We start from the raw sequence: 17,288 nt of genomic DNA on the forward strand, positions 1-17,288 counted from the left end.
AGGTGGTGAGTTCTGACCTGGAAACATGTCACAATATCCTATATAATAAAAGGCTAATATGCAAATTGTCCCCTCGACCAGGAGTTCAACTAGGAGGTGGGGCCGGCCCACCAACCGCCCATGGACCCTCTCCTCGGCCGGCCCAGCCCGATTGGCCCAGATCGAGGTGGGCTGGCTGGACCCCACCCATGCATGAATTCGTGCACCAAGCCTCTAGTGATTTAATAAAAAAATAAAAAGTATACATGTGTGGAGGCAGGTAGGGGAATCTCCATAACTTATCTCTTACTTTTGCTGTAAACCTAAACCCACTCTTTAAAAAAAGTCTGAAAAAAAATTTTTAATTAAAAAGCAGCCTGGCCGGCGTGGCTCCACAGTTGAGCATTGACCTATGAACCAGGAGGTCATGGTTCAATTCCTGGTTAGGGTACATGCCCAGGTTGTAGGCTTGATCCCCAGTGTGGGGTTTGCAGGAAGCAGTCAACCAATGATTCTCTCTCATCGTTGATGTTTCTATCTCTCTCTCCCTGTCCCTTCCTCTCTGAAATCAATAAAAATATATTTTAAAATAATTAAATAGTAAATTATAGCCAAGACAAATGAAAACATGCATTCAAAACAAAAACTTGTATACAAAATAGTACCATTATTCAAAATAGCCAACAGCCAAAAGACATGATGCTAAGTGAAAGATACAGAAGGTCAAATAGTATATGGTTCTATTTATATGAAATCTCCAGAACAGGCAAATCCATGAGTGTTTGCCAGGGTCTGGCAGTAGGAACAGAGGTTAACTGTAAATGGGCATGAGGGATCCTATAAGAAGGATGGAAACTGGATTCTAAAACAGGATTGGTAATAGCTGTGATCATAAATTTACTAAAATCTCTAAATTAAACTATGGGTGAATTTTTTAGTATGTAAATTATACCTTAATTGGTAAAAACAATGAAACAAAAATAGGTCAGAAGTGTATACAGTGTCAGCACTCACACTATACAGTCTGTTCTCAGTATATGTGAGGGCTGGGGTCCAGGACCCCCCTTGGATACCAAAATTCTCAGGTGCTCAAGTCCTTTCAATAAAATAAGAGTAGTATTTGCATATAAACTACATTCATCCTTCCCTGTACTTTTAATCATCTCTAGATTACTTACAGGACCTAGTATAATGTAAATGCTATATAAATAGTTGTTTTACTGTATTGTTTAGGAAATAATGACAAGAAAAAAAAAGTCTGTACATGTTCAGTACAGACATAACCATTCCATCGTAGGCCTAACTACATAGCACACATTACCAACAACATAACATTTAAAAAATATATTTTCCATCTGTGTTGAATCCATGAATGCAGACCCCACAGACACAGGCCCGGGTATACATGTCTATGTATGTATTCCTTACACCACAACCCTCTGCAGAATAACTGTCTTCAGCTTGATGAGCATCTTTTCTGGTTTTTCCTCAAGAATTATATACACATACATTATACCTGCAGAAATGGTTTTGAGCATTTGTGTGGATGCCACATACAAGAGATTATACTGCATTTGTTTGCAACTTGGTCTTCGCCAAGCCCAGAACGGGCTTTCCACATCAGTATGTACAGAATACACAGATCTCTCCTGTGCTTTAAGACTGCATGGCATCCCATAATAGACATGAGCCAGGGTGCCCACATTAAATATATGGGTGGCTCCCATAACATCAATAAACTAAGCAACTCCCTTTGTGATGGACGTGTACATTGTTTCCAATTTTTACTATTATAGACAGAGCTGCAATGAACACCCTTCACATCCTGTAAATTACTGTCCCTCGCTGTGGAACCACTAGGTGGAAGGGATCCTGCCACGCTGCAGTCTTGTGGGCCCGACAACCACACCAAAGCTGGGTACTGGAGCCTCTGCTGTGGCCGGCTGTCTTGCTTCGATCATTCCTTCCAGCCAACACTTGGACTGAACTGCACTCCACATGCCCAAATGAGCACACACACCTTGGTCCACAGCTACTCCTGATGCCTATCAATGTTAGGAATCAGCCAACAGGCCCCACTGTGCTTGCCCCCACAAGGGGGAGGGAATTCCGGCAAGGGGCCAGGAGGTTACCTCATCGTCCTTCCACTCTGAGAAGTCGATCTTGAAGGAGGGCAGAGAGAACTGCTGGCTCACACCCCTCTTATAGTGGACAGTCTCAGATTGCAGGGCAGGGCTTTTGGGGCTGTACCTAAAGGAGAGAAAGGAAGGTGAGACTGCCAGGACCTGAGGCAGGCGCTGGCAGGCACTGGTCTTTTGGGGACCTAGTAGAAACCTGACTTGCAGGTCCCACCCTGTAAGTCCCAGCCCGTCTCTGGTGCGGCAGAAAGCCAGTCTATGTGGCCACGTGGCCCTCACACCCCGAGGGCCTCCAAGGTCTCATTCTGCTCACCACAGCTCTGCCTGGGTCCAGCCCGGTTACTAGTCTTCCAGAGCCCACACCTGCCAGATAACATGGCTACCTTTCCAGATATGGCTATGCCTTTCCATTTGCTTTTTACGGTTTGTTGACTTCTTTAAACAAACATGGCACTAAAATGTACACTGTCTCGCCCATAGAGAAACTACTCCACCACCCTGGCAGTGCCAAGTGCCCTCCCATTCCCCACACCCTTGTGTTTGCTCCCAGCCATCTGCTTCCCTGCCCATCCACAACCCAGGCATCACTTCTGGAAGAGTTGAGGCCTAGTCACGCATGGGTGTCTCTTCTTTAATATTCCACTAGCAGCCCACCTACACTCTGCTCCTTCAATACTCATGTACCCGAGCTGTCCTATAGCCACCCTATATGGAGGTGCTGTGTTCTCTGAACACTGCATCTGTTCCACTGCATTTACTCTAACTGATGCAATCAGGCCCCTATTGGTGAGCACCAGGTGGTCTCCAATATCTTGCCTTTCCAACCAAGGCTTCCAGGACCCTCTTCTGCATACACCTTAGCCACACATGTAAGCATATCCCCAACATAAATTCCCAGGAAAGGAATGGCTGGGTTAAAGAGTACACGTTTTCAATTCTGATAAACTCAGGCATCTCCCCATTCAAGAATCCGACACACAACCTTTGCTGCCTCCCTGTGCCCCACCCCTCACCTGCTGTCCCTTGTGCTTCTCTCTGTCTCTAGGACAAAGGATACTCTCAAGGACCGTGGCACGTCTGGCCTGAGAAACTGGCACTGCGGGCTGCTTGTGTGCAAAGAGACGTAAAGCCAGACCTCTCAGCTACCACTCCATCCCCAGATCAAGTCTGGCCACCACATGGTTTTCTCCCACAGGAGGAGACGGGTGCATTCGGCACGGCCCATCTGGGTCAGGCCCCACAGACTGGTGGCAGGCCAGCTGTGGTTGTGCTGAAGTTGATTTCAAACTTTTGGGGTCCAAAGGACCCTATTTCAAATAGAACCTCTAAAAGTTCAAATATATTAATTCAGACAGACGTAGAGCTGCTGGGGCCCACCATGCACCACAGGGACTCACACAGCCATCCCGTTGAGAAACTCCTCCACCGCCTGGCAGTAGATGGTGATGGCCACCCGGGCATCGGCATCGAAGGTGAACTCCAGGCTGTAGAGGACATGGGGCTTCTCGCTGTCCTCGGTGGGGCTGTTGGCACCATCTTTATACCTTCCAGGCAGGCAGAGGGACAGGCAGTAGGTCAGGGGCATGCCTGCAGGAACATGGCCAGCCTGCACAGAGCACGCTATGGCATACCCCAGGGGGCCCTGCGTTGGCTGCCTGGCTGCATCCCACCTTTCTGGAAATGTGGATGCCCACTCCCTGCTTGGACAATAAGGCCCAATAATGCAAGGTTCTCCTTCCCTTGTCACAGAAAGGGAGACAAGTTCTCTTGGGTTGGAGATGGCCCCAGAAGCCTCAGGTCTTCCAGGTTTAAAGCAGTTTATCAACCCTGACAGTCAGAACTGCGCCATTCTTGGCTGTGGGGGCATCCTGTGCACTGCGGGGTATTCACAGCCACCCTGGTCTCTGCCCACCAGATACCAGGAACACCACCCTCTCTAGCTGTGACAACCAAAAATGTCTCCAGACAGTCCAATGTCATGGGGTGGGCACTTGGTTGTGAACCCCTAGTTTAAAGAATGTGGCAAGGTCAAGGGTTACCTTACGAGCCGGAGCGAGTCTTTTCGGATGTTCACTAGGCTCCTCAGCGTCTTCACGGGCTCATGGGGAGCGGGGGTGACATAAGGAAACTAGGAGGGAAAAACCGAAAGCAATCCCAATGACTCCCCAATATGGCAGAGGACAGAAAACAGGGATAATGCAAGTACATACCCGGCGCTCTGGGGCTCTCATCCCAACCACTGATGACCTTATTCTCATTCACATCAAGGTAAATTGCAGGCAACATGGCTGGCAAAGGAGAGTCAGAACCAGAACACCCTGTGGCCGTGGTGCCCTATTCCAAGGACTCTCAATGAAAGTGACCTGGCCTGAGGGTTCCCAGGGGAGCAATTGAGGTTGGGGCTCTCAGACCTCATTCCCAGGCTTTCTATTCAAGGTCAATGGTCAATAAAGATTCCAGTAGGGACACATGCACATGCGCGTGTGTGCGCACGCGCGCACACACACACACACATGTACACACACACACACTGCTGTATAACTGGTGGAAAATGGGGATGCATCAATATCGGTTTCCTGCTTATGAGAGTGCACTGGGGTTTTATACGACACCATCACCAGGAAAAACCGGGTAAAGGGCCTATGGAATCTCTGTGTTATTTCCTACAAGTGCAGGTGAATCTATGGTGGTCTTAAGTAAACGTTAAAACAGCACACAAATTTACAGAAGGCCTGTTGAGTCAGACCTTGGGTCGAAGCTGAGGCTTCACAGATGTGGAAGGTGAGGTTCTGTTCTCATTCTTGTGGGCTTGGGAGGGTGGCAGAGGCCAGCATTCTGTGTCCTAGCCCTTAGCCTCCCATCCATCAAAGGATCCATTCAAGATTTCACGTCAAGCAGCTGCTCCGAGGTCAAAGCAGCCTGGAGAACCTTGGTCCAGAGGAACTCCGTCTCCTCCAGGGCAGGGAGGCCCCAGAACTCAACCACCTCAGGGGATGGAGCCCAGTGTCTCCTGAAAGAGAGGGCCTCCGCCTGGCCCCTTACACTGGGGATTGAATCCCAGTCAGTGTCCCCCCTCAAGAGCCCTCTCCTGTCCCCCTCTCTCATTTGTCAACTGTTCTCTTTTTTGTTGTTGTTGTTGTTAATCCTCACCCAAGGATATTTTTCCATTGATTTTTAGAGAGAGTGGAAGGGAAGGGAAGAGACACACAGAGAAAAACATCAATGTGAGAGAAACACATTGAATGGTTGCCTCCCGCATGCCCCCAACCAGGGCCAGGGATTGAGCCTGCAACCAAGGTAGGTGCCCTTGATCGGAATTGAACCTGGGACCCTTCAGTCCACAGGCCAACACTGTATCTACTGACCCAAACCGGGCAGGGCAACTGCTCTCTTCTTTATTGCTTGCATCCCCCCCCCCCGCCCCCGCAGGGAATGGGGCAAGATCTGTCCTCTGTCCCCAGCCCCTGGCAGGATCCCAGGGACACATTGGAGGAATGGAACACAATGAGCAAACATGCGCTTCTCTTGTGACTGGTGAAGGAGAACTTGTAAAAATTATTCACCAGCCGTTTACATTTCTCCTTTGGATCATATCTTTTGCCCTCTGTTCCACTGTTCTTTTTTCTTTTCAAATAAAGTCATTCAGCCCTGACTGGTTTGGCTCAGTGGATAGACGTCGGCCTGCGGACTCAGGGGTCCCAGGTTCGATTCCGGTCAAGGGCATGTACCTTGGTTGCGGGCACATCCCCAGTAGGGGGTGTGCAGGAGGCAGCTAGTCGATGTTTCTCTCTCATCAATGTTTCTAACTCTCTATCCCTCTCCCTTCCTCTCTGTTAAAAATCAATATATTTTAAAAAATAAAACAAAATAAAAATGAAATCATTCAAGGGATCAAAACCCTAACGTTCATAACCTCATAGCATGGATGCACCAGACTCCGCAGCAGCTGCTCTGTCCCTAGTGTCCCACCCTTGGTCCCCTGCCTCTAAGGGAGTATCGCCAGGACACGCCCCTTGCACACGTCATGTGCACACAACCAGTTGGCAGCTCTGCCCAGTTGGAGATGACTTAGTACCCACTCATCCTTGCAGCTTGGACACAGATGGCTGAAGGCAGAGACCTCGCCCCCACCACCCACATGCCCAGCCCTGCCAAGACCCACCTGGACCGGGCGATTGCCCAGGAAGTTCAGATCCATGTTTTCTCCAAAGAGGTAACCTTCAGGGTGGGGGGTGTCAAACTTCTCACCTCCCATGAAAAAGTGTGTAGCAAAGTAGTTTCCTGGTTTAAAACAAAAACAAAAACAAAAACAACTTTAGGTTAAGGCTCAACACAATCCAGTGAGAGCGTCTGATGGCTGAAGGGGCTCAGCCCTGAGAAAAGCTCCATTCGGAGAGAAGCCATCATGGGCTGTCCTTCCCACTCTGGCTCCAGACACAGACCTCAGACCTTCCACCCAGCCTGCTCCACCTCTGCGTCTACCCAACACCCTTCCCCCTCCAGGAACTCTCCTCCCAGCTCAGGGACTCATCCAGTACCCAACACCAACATCGCTTCCTTCTCCAGCAGGTTGAGTTGTGTTCCTCACAGGAATAGGTTTCAGTCCAGACCCCTAGTGCCTGTGCACGTGACATTCAAAAACAGGGTCTTTGCAAATGTAAACCAGTTAAAAGAAGGTCAGACTAGATGGGGGCCCTAAATCCAGTGACAGTCTTCCTAAGAGAAAGAGGGAGACTTGGACACAGACACACACAGAGGGAAGGAGAAAGTAGGAAGACAGAGGCGGAGACTGGAGATCGGAGTGGCGGAGTCACAAGCCAGGGAATGCCCAGAACCACCGGAATTTGGAAGAAGGAAGATCCTCCCCGAGAGCCTTCAGAAGGAACCAGCCCTGCCGATGCCTTCATTTTGGACTTCTGGCCGCCATAACTATAAGAATAAATTCGGCTTTTTTAAGCCACCCGGCTTGTGGTGCTTCGTTATGACAGCCCCAGCAGACTAATACATGTTCCCTGACCCCAGACTAAGTAGGCTCCTACAACCCCAAATCCAAGCTCTGAGTCTAAGTTATTATTTCATTCATATCTGACTCCCCCCATGAGTCCTGAGACTGGAGCTCATCTGGAGGGGAGTTTCAGGAAAAGGCAGAATCAAACACGAAGCCAGCTAGTCTCTACAAGGCCTTCCAGGTGGGAGACAGGTCCCTGGCCCTGAATTTCCTGCTCCAACCTCCTCCTGGGACCTTCAAGGTCCAACCAGGTATGTCCCACTAGTTCCCAGAGTTTCCTTTCAATCGGCAGAAAATGGGTGAAGTAGGCCTCCTCCAAGAAGGCCATGGTTCTTACCTCCTGGACAGACTCTTCCTACACTGAATAGGGCTGACCTGTGTAACAAGCAAGATAACGTGGGAAAGATGGAGGGGGACTTCCAAGGCTCTGGGGGAAGCCAGCTTCCCCTCCATGTTGTGAGGACATTCAACCAGCCCTATGGACAGGTCCACCTGGTGAGGAGCCGGGACTGCTAGCCACCTGCCGGCAACTTGCCAGCCCTGCGTGACAGCCACCCAGGAAGCAGATCCTGTAGCCCAGCAGACAGTTTGGCGGCAACCTCATGGAAGACCCCGAGTCCAAACCAGCTATGTCGCTCCAAATTCCAGACCCAGAGAAACTGTGAGATAATAAGCATTTATTGTTATAAACAGCTAAATTGTTCATTGTTACTCGGTAAGAGATAACTAACACAATGGGCTTCCCTCCTTTCTCCACTCTGGGCTCCTGATTCTAACATATTTCAATGGCCGCCACCCTAGTCAAAGCCACCAGCATTTCCTGTCTGGATTATTGTAATCCACTCCACCAGTCTCTCCACTCTCACTAGCCCCAAAGTCTATTTCCCACATCCCACTGCTCAGAAACTTCTGACCTCCTAATCACATCAGAGTAAGTCCCAAACTCCTCTCTGTGGACTGCAAAGCCTTACATAATGCAGACCCTCCCAAGCCCATTTATACCCCAGGGCCCTTGCACTTGCTGTTTCCTCTGCTTATGAAGTTCTTCTCCAAGAGCTCTGCCTGATCCTTTACCTCGTTTCCTTCTCAGCAGGGCCTTTTCTGATTATTCCTTTTAAAATTTACTATCTCCACCTCTTCTCCTTGCTTGCTGACCAACCTCTCCCATTCCCCTCCTCTGCTTTATTCTTCTCCAGAGCACTTTTCACAACCTGATATACTGTACACAGGAGGCCTCCACATCTTAGTGCAGTTTTAAGTTTTAATAACTTCAGAAATATAAATGCTATAAAATAAAACCTCTGGATTAAGAGGCAATGGATGAGTTTTACTTTTTTTTACTTTTTTTTACTTTACCTGCATTTTATACATTTTCTATAATTAACCTTTAAAGCAGGAAAAATTATTTTTAAAAAGATTGAAGACATGGGACAAGGATATGTGTTACAACAGTGGTTGTAATATCACAAAACTGGAACTATGTTCTGGAAAAACCAATGAACTGTACATTTAAAAGGGTATGTAAATCTTATCTCAATAAAGCTGTTATAAGGAACTGGAGAGAACTTGATCAAGTCGTCACCTTATAAATCAGCAACAATTTTTTGGTATTAGATCTTTATGTGAACTTTGAATTTGTCAGCAAATAATGTGGAATTAGATGCTATTGTTCTATCAAACCCCTGTTGACTCCCATCTACTGATTTATGTGAACAAGGTTTCTCAACTTAAAATGAAAAACAGAACTAGAACTGACACTGATTTGTCTCATTCCAGCAGCAGGTTACGTATATTCAACTGTGACTACGAGTTAACTGGGGGAAAAGTAACCTATCCACTTAAGAGATACATGTCTAATACTTTTTAATATTTATGTTTGTTATTATAAAAACTGTTATATTTGTGTTGTTTTGATCAATTGGGTATTTATAATGCCCACTCAAACCAGAAGAAAAATTCTTTTGAAATTCTCATTTCAATTTATGTACATATTTTGGTTGCAGAGACATACAATATGGTGACCAATAAAAGACTTTCAAGCATAAAAAGTTGCAACCACTCTACATGTTCCTCAACAGGGAAATGGACAAACACTGCAGCAGTAACAAGAGGGGACCACTCTCTGCCTGTGAGCACACAGCAGTCCAAAGCAAACACGACTCACACAGAGGAGTTTGGAAACTTCATAGAGCAGCCCCCAAGCTCAGACCTGGAACACCAACACACAGAGAAGAATGAACCAAACATGGGAAGGAAGTGCCAGGTCCAAGATGGGGTAAAAGTGTGAAAGAAGGAGACAACAATATGGAAAATGCTAACTGAATTCTGAATGAAGGACATTCTATACTTCTCTATATATTTTTCAAATGCTCACATTTTTTAAAAAAGGAACTTTTAGAGGACAAATGTGTGCATCACAGGGAACTGGTAGCAGTTCCCAAGTGTGCATGCATTATGTATGTGTGTGCATGTGTGTATAAGAGTATTGTGCATAGTATAGATACATCTGTATACAGATATATGTATATGTGTTGTGCTTGCGGGTGCATGTCTGTATCTATGTGTGTATGGTGTGTGTGTTGTGTGCATATTGTGTGTCTATGTGTGTGTACAAACTTTTGGACCAAAAGGAGCAGGCACAGCTATGAAGAGGGAAAAAGGGAAATAAGAAAAGGCGGCCCAGCCGGTGTTGCTCAGTGGTTGAGCATTGACCTATGAACCAGGAGGTCACGGTTCGATTCCCAGTCAGGGCACATGCCCGGGTTGTGAGCTCGATCCCCAGTAGGGGGCATGCAGGAGGCAGCCAATCCATGATTCTCTCTCATCATTAATGTTTTCTCTCTCTCTCTCCCTCTCCCTTCCTCCCTGAAATCAATAAAAATATCTTTAAAAAGAAAAAGAAAAGGCGACTGAGGAGAGAAACAGAAGGAAGACATAAAGGTGAAAAGAGAACAGAAGCTACCACCACATCACCAGCTCCTCCTCTATGCCCCTGAGGCAGTGCCCTAGCCCGGCCTTCCCACAGAACCCATCAAGAGGGACAGATCCTTTCTCTCTCTCTCTCTCTCTCTTTCATTTTTTTTCTTTTAATCCTCACCTCACCTGAAAGAAAGGGGGGGAGGAGAGAGAGAGAGAGAGAGAGAGAGAGAGAGAGAGAGAGAGAAACATTGGTGTTAGAGAGAAACATCTATCAGTTGCCTTCTGTTCACTTGCCAACCAGGGATCAAACCCACAACCCAGGCATGAGCCCTGACCAGGAATCGAACTAGCAACCTTTTGGTGCACAGAACACAGAATGACGCTCAACCAACTGAGCCACTCTGGCCGGGCCCTGTCCCCACTTTCCATGTGGGAAATTGCACTCGGAAGTCACCAAGGTGTTGATGGTATAGGTGGGCTCAAAACTGCTGACTCCAAGCTCACCATGTCTCAGCCCTGTGCACACCAGGTGCCTCCCTCCGCAGAACAAGGATGGTGACCCATGGTCAGTGATGTCATCTCTGGTCACAAAGAGTGGCTGTTCACACACAATGAACCACGTGCAAAGGCCTCCCAGATCAGAACATCCTTCTGTGGCCACACTTAGAGGGCCTACCAGAGGCCATGATTTCTGCCTAGAGCCCCAGCAATGTGGCACACTCCAGGATGCCACAGCCTCAGAGCCTCAGTGGGCCATCCTCAAACATGATGGCTAAAACAAATCCATGGCCCTGTCCCCTTCTTCCTCTCACCAGTCGAGGGGAACTGAAGCTCAAATGGTTTGCCTCCTCTCTGTCCAAGGGATCCAGACTCTGCCCTACTTACAGGTGCCCAGGTGATCTGGATGGCAAGGAGGTGAACAGCTACCAAAACAAAGAGTGAGAGGGCCTTCCCAAGAGGCTACCAGCATTCCCACACATGGACCCTGTTTCCCTTTAGACACCGGATGCAGAAGGAAACACATTTCATCATATTCTAGAGATGACGAAAATCAAAGCCACAAGGCCACCAGTTAGTTGATGGCTGTCTCGGTGATGGCCAGTGGAGGGTGGGCAAGGACTTCCCTTTGGGCCAGAGAGCAAGCCAAGCAGACTTCTGGGTTTCCCTTTTGTTTTGTCCATTCCACTTTCAAATGTGTGTGTAGTACACATGTGTGTGATGACCGTCATTTACAAAAGAAAACTGAAAACTGAAAGGTTCTAGGTTTGATTCCGGTCAAGGGCGCATGCCCAGATTGTGGGCTTGATCACCAGTGGGGGACTTGCAGGAGGCAGCCAATCCACCATGATTCTCTCTCATTGTGGATGTTTCTGTCTCTCTCTCCCTCTCTCTTCCTCTCTGAAATCAATAAAAATATATTAAAAACACAAAAAAACCACAGCAGGACGATTTTAGAAGCTCTCAGCCTCCAGCAAGAAGGAGCACTAAGCAAAGATTTTGGTTCTCTTGAGTTTCCATAATTTGTTGTAGCTACCTGTAAGGAGGCGGGGATCCTCCCCAGCTTAAACCCCTTTTCTGGAACAGCCTCCACCATCCATAGGGGTGGGCCCCAGCTACCACCAGAGCACATGGCCCTCGCCCCCTGGATACAACTGGTTGGCCAAGATGAACACCTGACCGTGCTGAGCCAATAACCAGATTGTCTTCTCCATGGAAATGGACTGTGGAACTGGAGGGCCCCTGGTGGGTGGCAGGAGGCTTTATGAATGTCACAGCAACATGATGCTGAGGCCAGAGTGGAAAAGGATCTGACAGTTTCCACTTCTTGATTACCCACCCTTGGGTTCCAGAGGACACCCACACACACACCTTTCCAACGCATTCCATTTCTTGCCTAAGCTAATTTCCACAAACACCGTAGCAACAGCCAATTTCCAAAGAATTTAAAATGTAAAAAAAAGCACTTGGGAAAGTACTCCTTTCAGGGAGAAAAAAAAAGAGGTAATCCAATATAAAATATATGCAAAAGATGTCACCAGGCCCCTAACAAAAAGAGGGAGAGATGAATGGCAATTTATAAAAAGGTGCCCAACCTCATTAGTCATCAGGAAAAAGTAAATTACAACTACAATGAGAAATCCCTGGCTAAAATTAAAAAGGAAAGCAACAAATAAAACACACCATGATACTAGCCGTATTGGTGAGAACAGAGAGTCAACGGAACTCTGGTGCTCAGCCGGTGGGTGTGAGCACTGGTTCAATTGCTCCATGAAACCGTAAAAGCTGCTGATGCCACAAATGTGCCCAGAGGGCCACTGAGCTGTGCACTCAAAAACAGTAAAGATAGTAATTATTTATGTGTATTTTACCACAATTAACAAACCTGAAAAAAAAAAAAACGAACCCAAAGAAATCAGACTCATGGACACCAAAGCCAGTCACAAGCGTGTCCATGGCACATTCTGCATAAGAGACCAAACCAGGAATTTCCCCAGCAGCCCTCCACGTGAATGAAGCATCAACTGGAAGATCACGTAACAATGAGAGGAAACCAGCTACCGCCCATGAACTGTGTACAGGGCCTCTCATCGTCAAATGTGGAGGGAGAGTGTCCAGTTCTGTTTATATCAAATTTAAAAATAGGCCAAACTCACCTCCACCTCTGTAAGATCAGAAAGGGGTTTCCCAGGGAGGAAGAAGATTGTGAAGGGGCACCAGGGGGCTTCATGGGACACTACTTCAACATGGTGAGTTGTAAACACTGTAAAGGCCACCCCAACTATGAGGAAGAAAGCGCACACACACACCCCTTTTATCCTGGGCAGCACAGCAGCCACTTTCGTGGCATGGGATAAAAGGCCCCTTGGTCATCTGGCCACACCAACACTAACTCGGGCTTTATTTAACTGCCAGGCTTGCAGGCCTTCAGAGAACACAATTTCAAAGGGCCAAGAAAGGTTCTGTATATGCCTGCACATATGGCAGGGCTGATGTGAAAGTTCAACAAAGCCCAGGGAGAGCAAAGCTGGCAGGAGATGACATAAAGCCAGGTTATTTGAATCAGAAATGACAATTTCTCAACAATTCCCAAAGAAACTATGAAAGGTCCCCTGCCACACGCATGGAACTGAGTGGGACCTCAGAGACAAACATGCAGAGCTCCAGGGTCCTCTCAAACCCCCGAGGGTGGGCGACACCCAAAAATCAAGACCTGACAAACCTCAGCCCAGGGAGCCGCAGGGTCCACATGCCATGGCAGGCTTCTAAACCCAGGCCATCCTCTGCTTCTTCTTCAGGGAAGTAGGTTATAAGTCCCTTACCCCGTCATGGCCAACTTAAAAGCTTTTTGTTGCTGTTGTTTTCTTATTGTGTTTACCTGAATTTTAACCATGAAGATTGGAAAATACAGCTCAGTTATACAGCTTTTACAACAATAAACTCCAAACCAAGTTGACAGGAGCAGAAGCACAGAACTAGTTCTTATGTGAATGGCACAGGTGACATTTGGGGAAGGTGAATGTCCTGATGCCAACAATGATGGTACAGGTCTTTGAACGGGGAGGTGAAACCCTGTGTGCAGGTGGAGCCCCCTCTTCCCACCCCCATCCCACTGCCACCAACATTTGGGTCTCAGAGCGCAAGTTCACTCCCCCTGGATAGTGATGGCTCGTGGAACCAGAATGCCCCTAGTGACAAAGGACACCCTTAGTCACACAAGCATCCTTCCTCATCTAGAACACCTGCCTCAGTTTTTTCCTTCAGGCAGCAAATAAATCAGAGTCAGCAAGGCCCTGCCTGCCCTGGAAAAGATAAACCAACACCAGCATGGAATGTGGTCAGATAGATGTTTCAACCTGAACACAAAAGCACACACCACAAGTCTCCTCACACCCACCTTGGGCCCCTCCATTAAGTGGGCGCAGACCCAGAATTCCTCAGCCCCGACCTGACACCCCACAGAATAAGACACAACACAGTCTGCTTGAGCAGCCTGCACACTAGGGAGATGGGGGTCGCTTTCTGTAATAATAAATTTGCACAAGCATGTATTAAATGTCTATTGTGCACCAGGCCCAGGTGCTGTGCAACAAAGAGCTCAATCTGATTTCTAGTTCCTCCACTAAAGAGAATAAAAGTCTGGTGTCACAAGGACATGGCAAAGCTCCAAGAAGATAATAGAGGTGAAATGCTCTGAAAGTACACACACCTGATTACAAAAGGGTTAGATCGCCCTGCCCCGCCCCTCCACTCCCCAGGCTGTGGGTCACAAGGCTGACTGCCCCTCCTTCTGACTCTTCTCTGGGGTGATCTGTCCCAGCATGACCTCTCTTAAACACCTGGACAGGGCAGCAAGTAAAGCTCTGAGATATAATTAACAGTAACAACAGCAGTAGGAGAAATAGCTGTGGCAGGAGCCGTCCATGGCCAGGCACTCCATGTGTGCACCTTCTGCGCCCCGGGCTCTCTTCCACTGGTGGACACAACCTTCTCTTAAGTGCTTGAATGTGGTGACCTAACACCTGCTTTGACCCTCGGCTAGGGCAAGGGAGTGCAGAAATAAAATCTCACATTTATGGACAACTAATTTTTTGACAAAGGTGCAAAAGCAATTAGATGGGGGGGGAATTCTTTTCAACAAATAGTGTTGAAATAACTGAATATCCATATGCAAAAAAAAATGACCTTAGATCTTTACCCCAACGATATATGAAAACTATTAACTCCAAATGGATCACAGAGCTAAATGTATGAGCTGAAATTATAGAACTTCTAGGGGGGAAATAGGAGATCTTTGTGACCTTGGGCTAGACGAAGATCTCTTAGGTGCAACTACAAAAACATTAACCATTAAAAAAATCAGTAAGTTGACCTTCACCAAGATGTAAAACTTTTGCTCCTCAAAAAACACTATTAAGAGCCCTAGCCAGTTTGGCTCAGTGGATACAGCATTGGCCTATGGACTGAAGGATCCCAGGTTCAATTCCAGCCAAGGGCACATGCCCAGTTTGTGGGCTCGATCCCCAGTGTGGGGCGTGCAGGAGGCAGCCAATTAGTGATTCTCTCCCATCATTGATGTTTCTATCTCTTTCTCCCTCTCCCTTCCTCTCTGAAATCAATAAAAAAAAATATTTAAAAAGAAAAGAAATACAATAAAAACAAATCAAATGTTATTAAATTTTTTTTTAAATATATTTTATTGATTTTTTACAGAGAGGAAGGGAGAGAGATAGAGAGTTAGAAACATCGATGAGAGAGAAACATCATCGATCAGCTGCCTCCTGCACATCTCCCACTGGGGATGTGCCCGCAACCCAGGTACATGCCCTTGACCAGAATCGAACCTGGGACCTTTCAGTCCACAGGCCGACGCTCTATCCACTGAGCCAAACCGGTTTCGGCAAATGTTATTAAATTTAAGCTAAGTACTGTTGCAGTGCACACTGAAAGTCCAGAAGCAAAAGAAAATTGAACAGGAGATCTTAAAATTTCTCACCACACACATACAAAAGTAACTGAGGTGATAAAAGTGTTAACTAGCCTATTGTGGTAATCATTTCCCAATATATACATATATCAAATAATCACACTGTATACCTCAAAGATACACAATGTCATGTCAATTATATCTTTTTTCCTTAATTTTTATTGATTGATTTTAGAGAGGAAGAGAGATAAACATCAGTTTGTTGTTCCACTTATTGATGCATTCATTGGTTGCTTCCTTTTTTAAAAATAATTTTTTAATATATATTTTATTGATTTTTTTAGATAGGAAGGGAGAGGGATAGAGAGAGTCAGAAACATCGATCAGCCGCCTCCTGCACACTCCCTACTGGGTATGTGCCCGCAACCAAGGTACATGCCCTTGACCGGAATCGAACCTGGGACCCTTGAGTCCGCAGGCCGACGCTCTATCCACTGAGCCAAACCTGTTAGGGCTAAAAATAATTCTTTTAAAGAGGCTTTTTAAAAATATATTTTTAGGGCTGGCTTTAGCTCAGCGGTTCCTTCGCATACAAAGCTTCCTAAAAATATTTTTTTATTGATTTCAGAGAGGAAGGGAGAGGGAGAGATAGAAACATCAATGATGAGAGAGAATAATTGATCAGCTGCTTCCTGCACCCTCCCCCCCTCCCGGCCCCCCACTGGGGATCGAGCCCATGTGCCCTTGACTGGAATCGAACCTGGGACCTTTCAGTCCACAGGCCGATGTTCTATCCACTGAGCCAAACCGCCTAGGGCTAAAAATAATTTTTATTGGTTTTCAGAAAGAGATGGAGGGAGGGAGGAAGGGGGAGGAAGAGAGGAGAGGGGGAGGGAGAGAGAGAGAGAGAGATTGGTTACCTCCTAAATGAGCCCCAACTAGGGACTGAACCTGCAACCTGGGCACATGCCCTGACCAGGAATCAAACCCACAACCTTTCAGTGCATGGGACGATGCTCCAACCACTGAGCAACACCGTCCAGGGCTCATTGGTTGCTTCTTGTATGTACCCTGACTGGAGATCAAAACCATACCCTTGTGTATCAGGACGATGCTCTAACCAACTGAGCAATCCAACCAGGGCCCAATTATATGTTTTTAAAATATATATCTATCTATATAAACAGGGAATATGCTAATTAGCCAAGCATCATGACCGCTCAGGAGGAGCTGCATGCGCAGATGGGCAGGAGGGGACTGCGTGCCGCCCCCACCCCAGTGGCCACGGGGAGGCTGGGGCTGGGGGTGGGCCAGAGTGGAGACACAACACACAGAGAGGCTGGGGCTGGGGGCAGGCTGGAGCGGAGACACAACACACAGGAGCACCTGCCCCCACCCCAGCCGATACAACGTGGCAGCCGTTGCTACACGGGTCAGGCGCAAGTCCCAGCCCCCTGCGGGGGGCCTCCGGGACACTGTAACATCATGACCACTCAGGAGGAGGCTGCGGGCGCAGGTGGGCAGGAGGGGACTGCATGCTTGGTGAGGTCTTTCCCTCTTCTATGCTCTCTAAAAATCAATGGAAAAATATCATCAGGTGAGGATAAAAAAAAAAGAAAGGTCATATCCTATGAAAGAGACATCTTGAAAATGCCTAAAGAAAGTTGTCATTTTTTTGTGGTGAAGGGACTGGAGTCCGTGATGATGAAAACACCTTGGCAGCTGCGGCGGTCAGCAGTGGCAGCAGCAGTGGGGTGATGGGGGCAGCGCCTTCCCCGATCAGCCTGGTTGCCTCCTGCAGAGGGAGGCCAGACTGCAG

General features: G+C 47.4%; 1 protein-coding gene across 7 annotated transcripts in view; it reads right to left on the bottom strand.

Annotated features, from left to right (window-relative positions):
- MGRN1 (mahogunin ring finger 1) overlaps window positions 1-17,288 on the bottom strand; it is a 53,996-nt gene that overhangs the window by 24,836 nt on the left and 11,872 nt on the right. For 6 of the 7 annotated variants that reach the window (XM_023755243.1, XM_014457273.2, XM_014457271.2 and 3 more), the window contains exons 2-5: window positions 6,280-6,398; window positions 4,157-4,245; window positions 3,515-3,661; window positions 2,112-2,229 (exon numbers count right to left, since the gene is read on the bottom strand). In XM_023755243.1, coding sequence (XP_023611011.1) covers window positions 2,112-2,229; window positions 3,515-3,661; window positions 4,157-4,245; window positions 6,280-6,372 — 447 coding nt within the window. In that variant the 5' untranslated portion in view covers window positions 6,373-6,398. Of the gene's footprint in view, window positions 1-2,111; window positions 2,230-3,514; window positions 3,705-4,156; window positions 4,246-6,279; window positions 6,399-17,288 lie in introns of those variants that run through there. The other variant, XM_014457275.2, reaches the window with a different exon arrangement.

This window comes from Myotis lucifugus, unplaced genomic scaffold (genome assembly GCF_000147115.1).
Source record: "Myotis lucifugus unplaced genomic scaffold, Myoluc2.0 scaffold_72, whole genome shotgun sequence".
Taxonomy (NCBI): Eukaryota; Metazoa; Chordata; class Mammalia; order Chiroptera; family Vespertilionidae; genus Myotis; species Myotis lucifugus.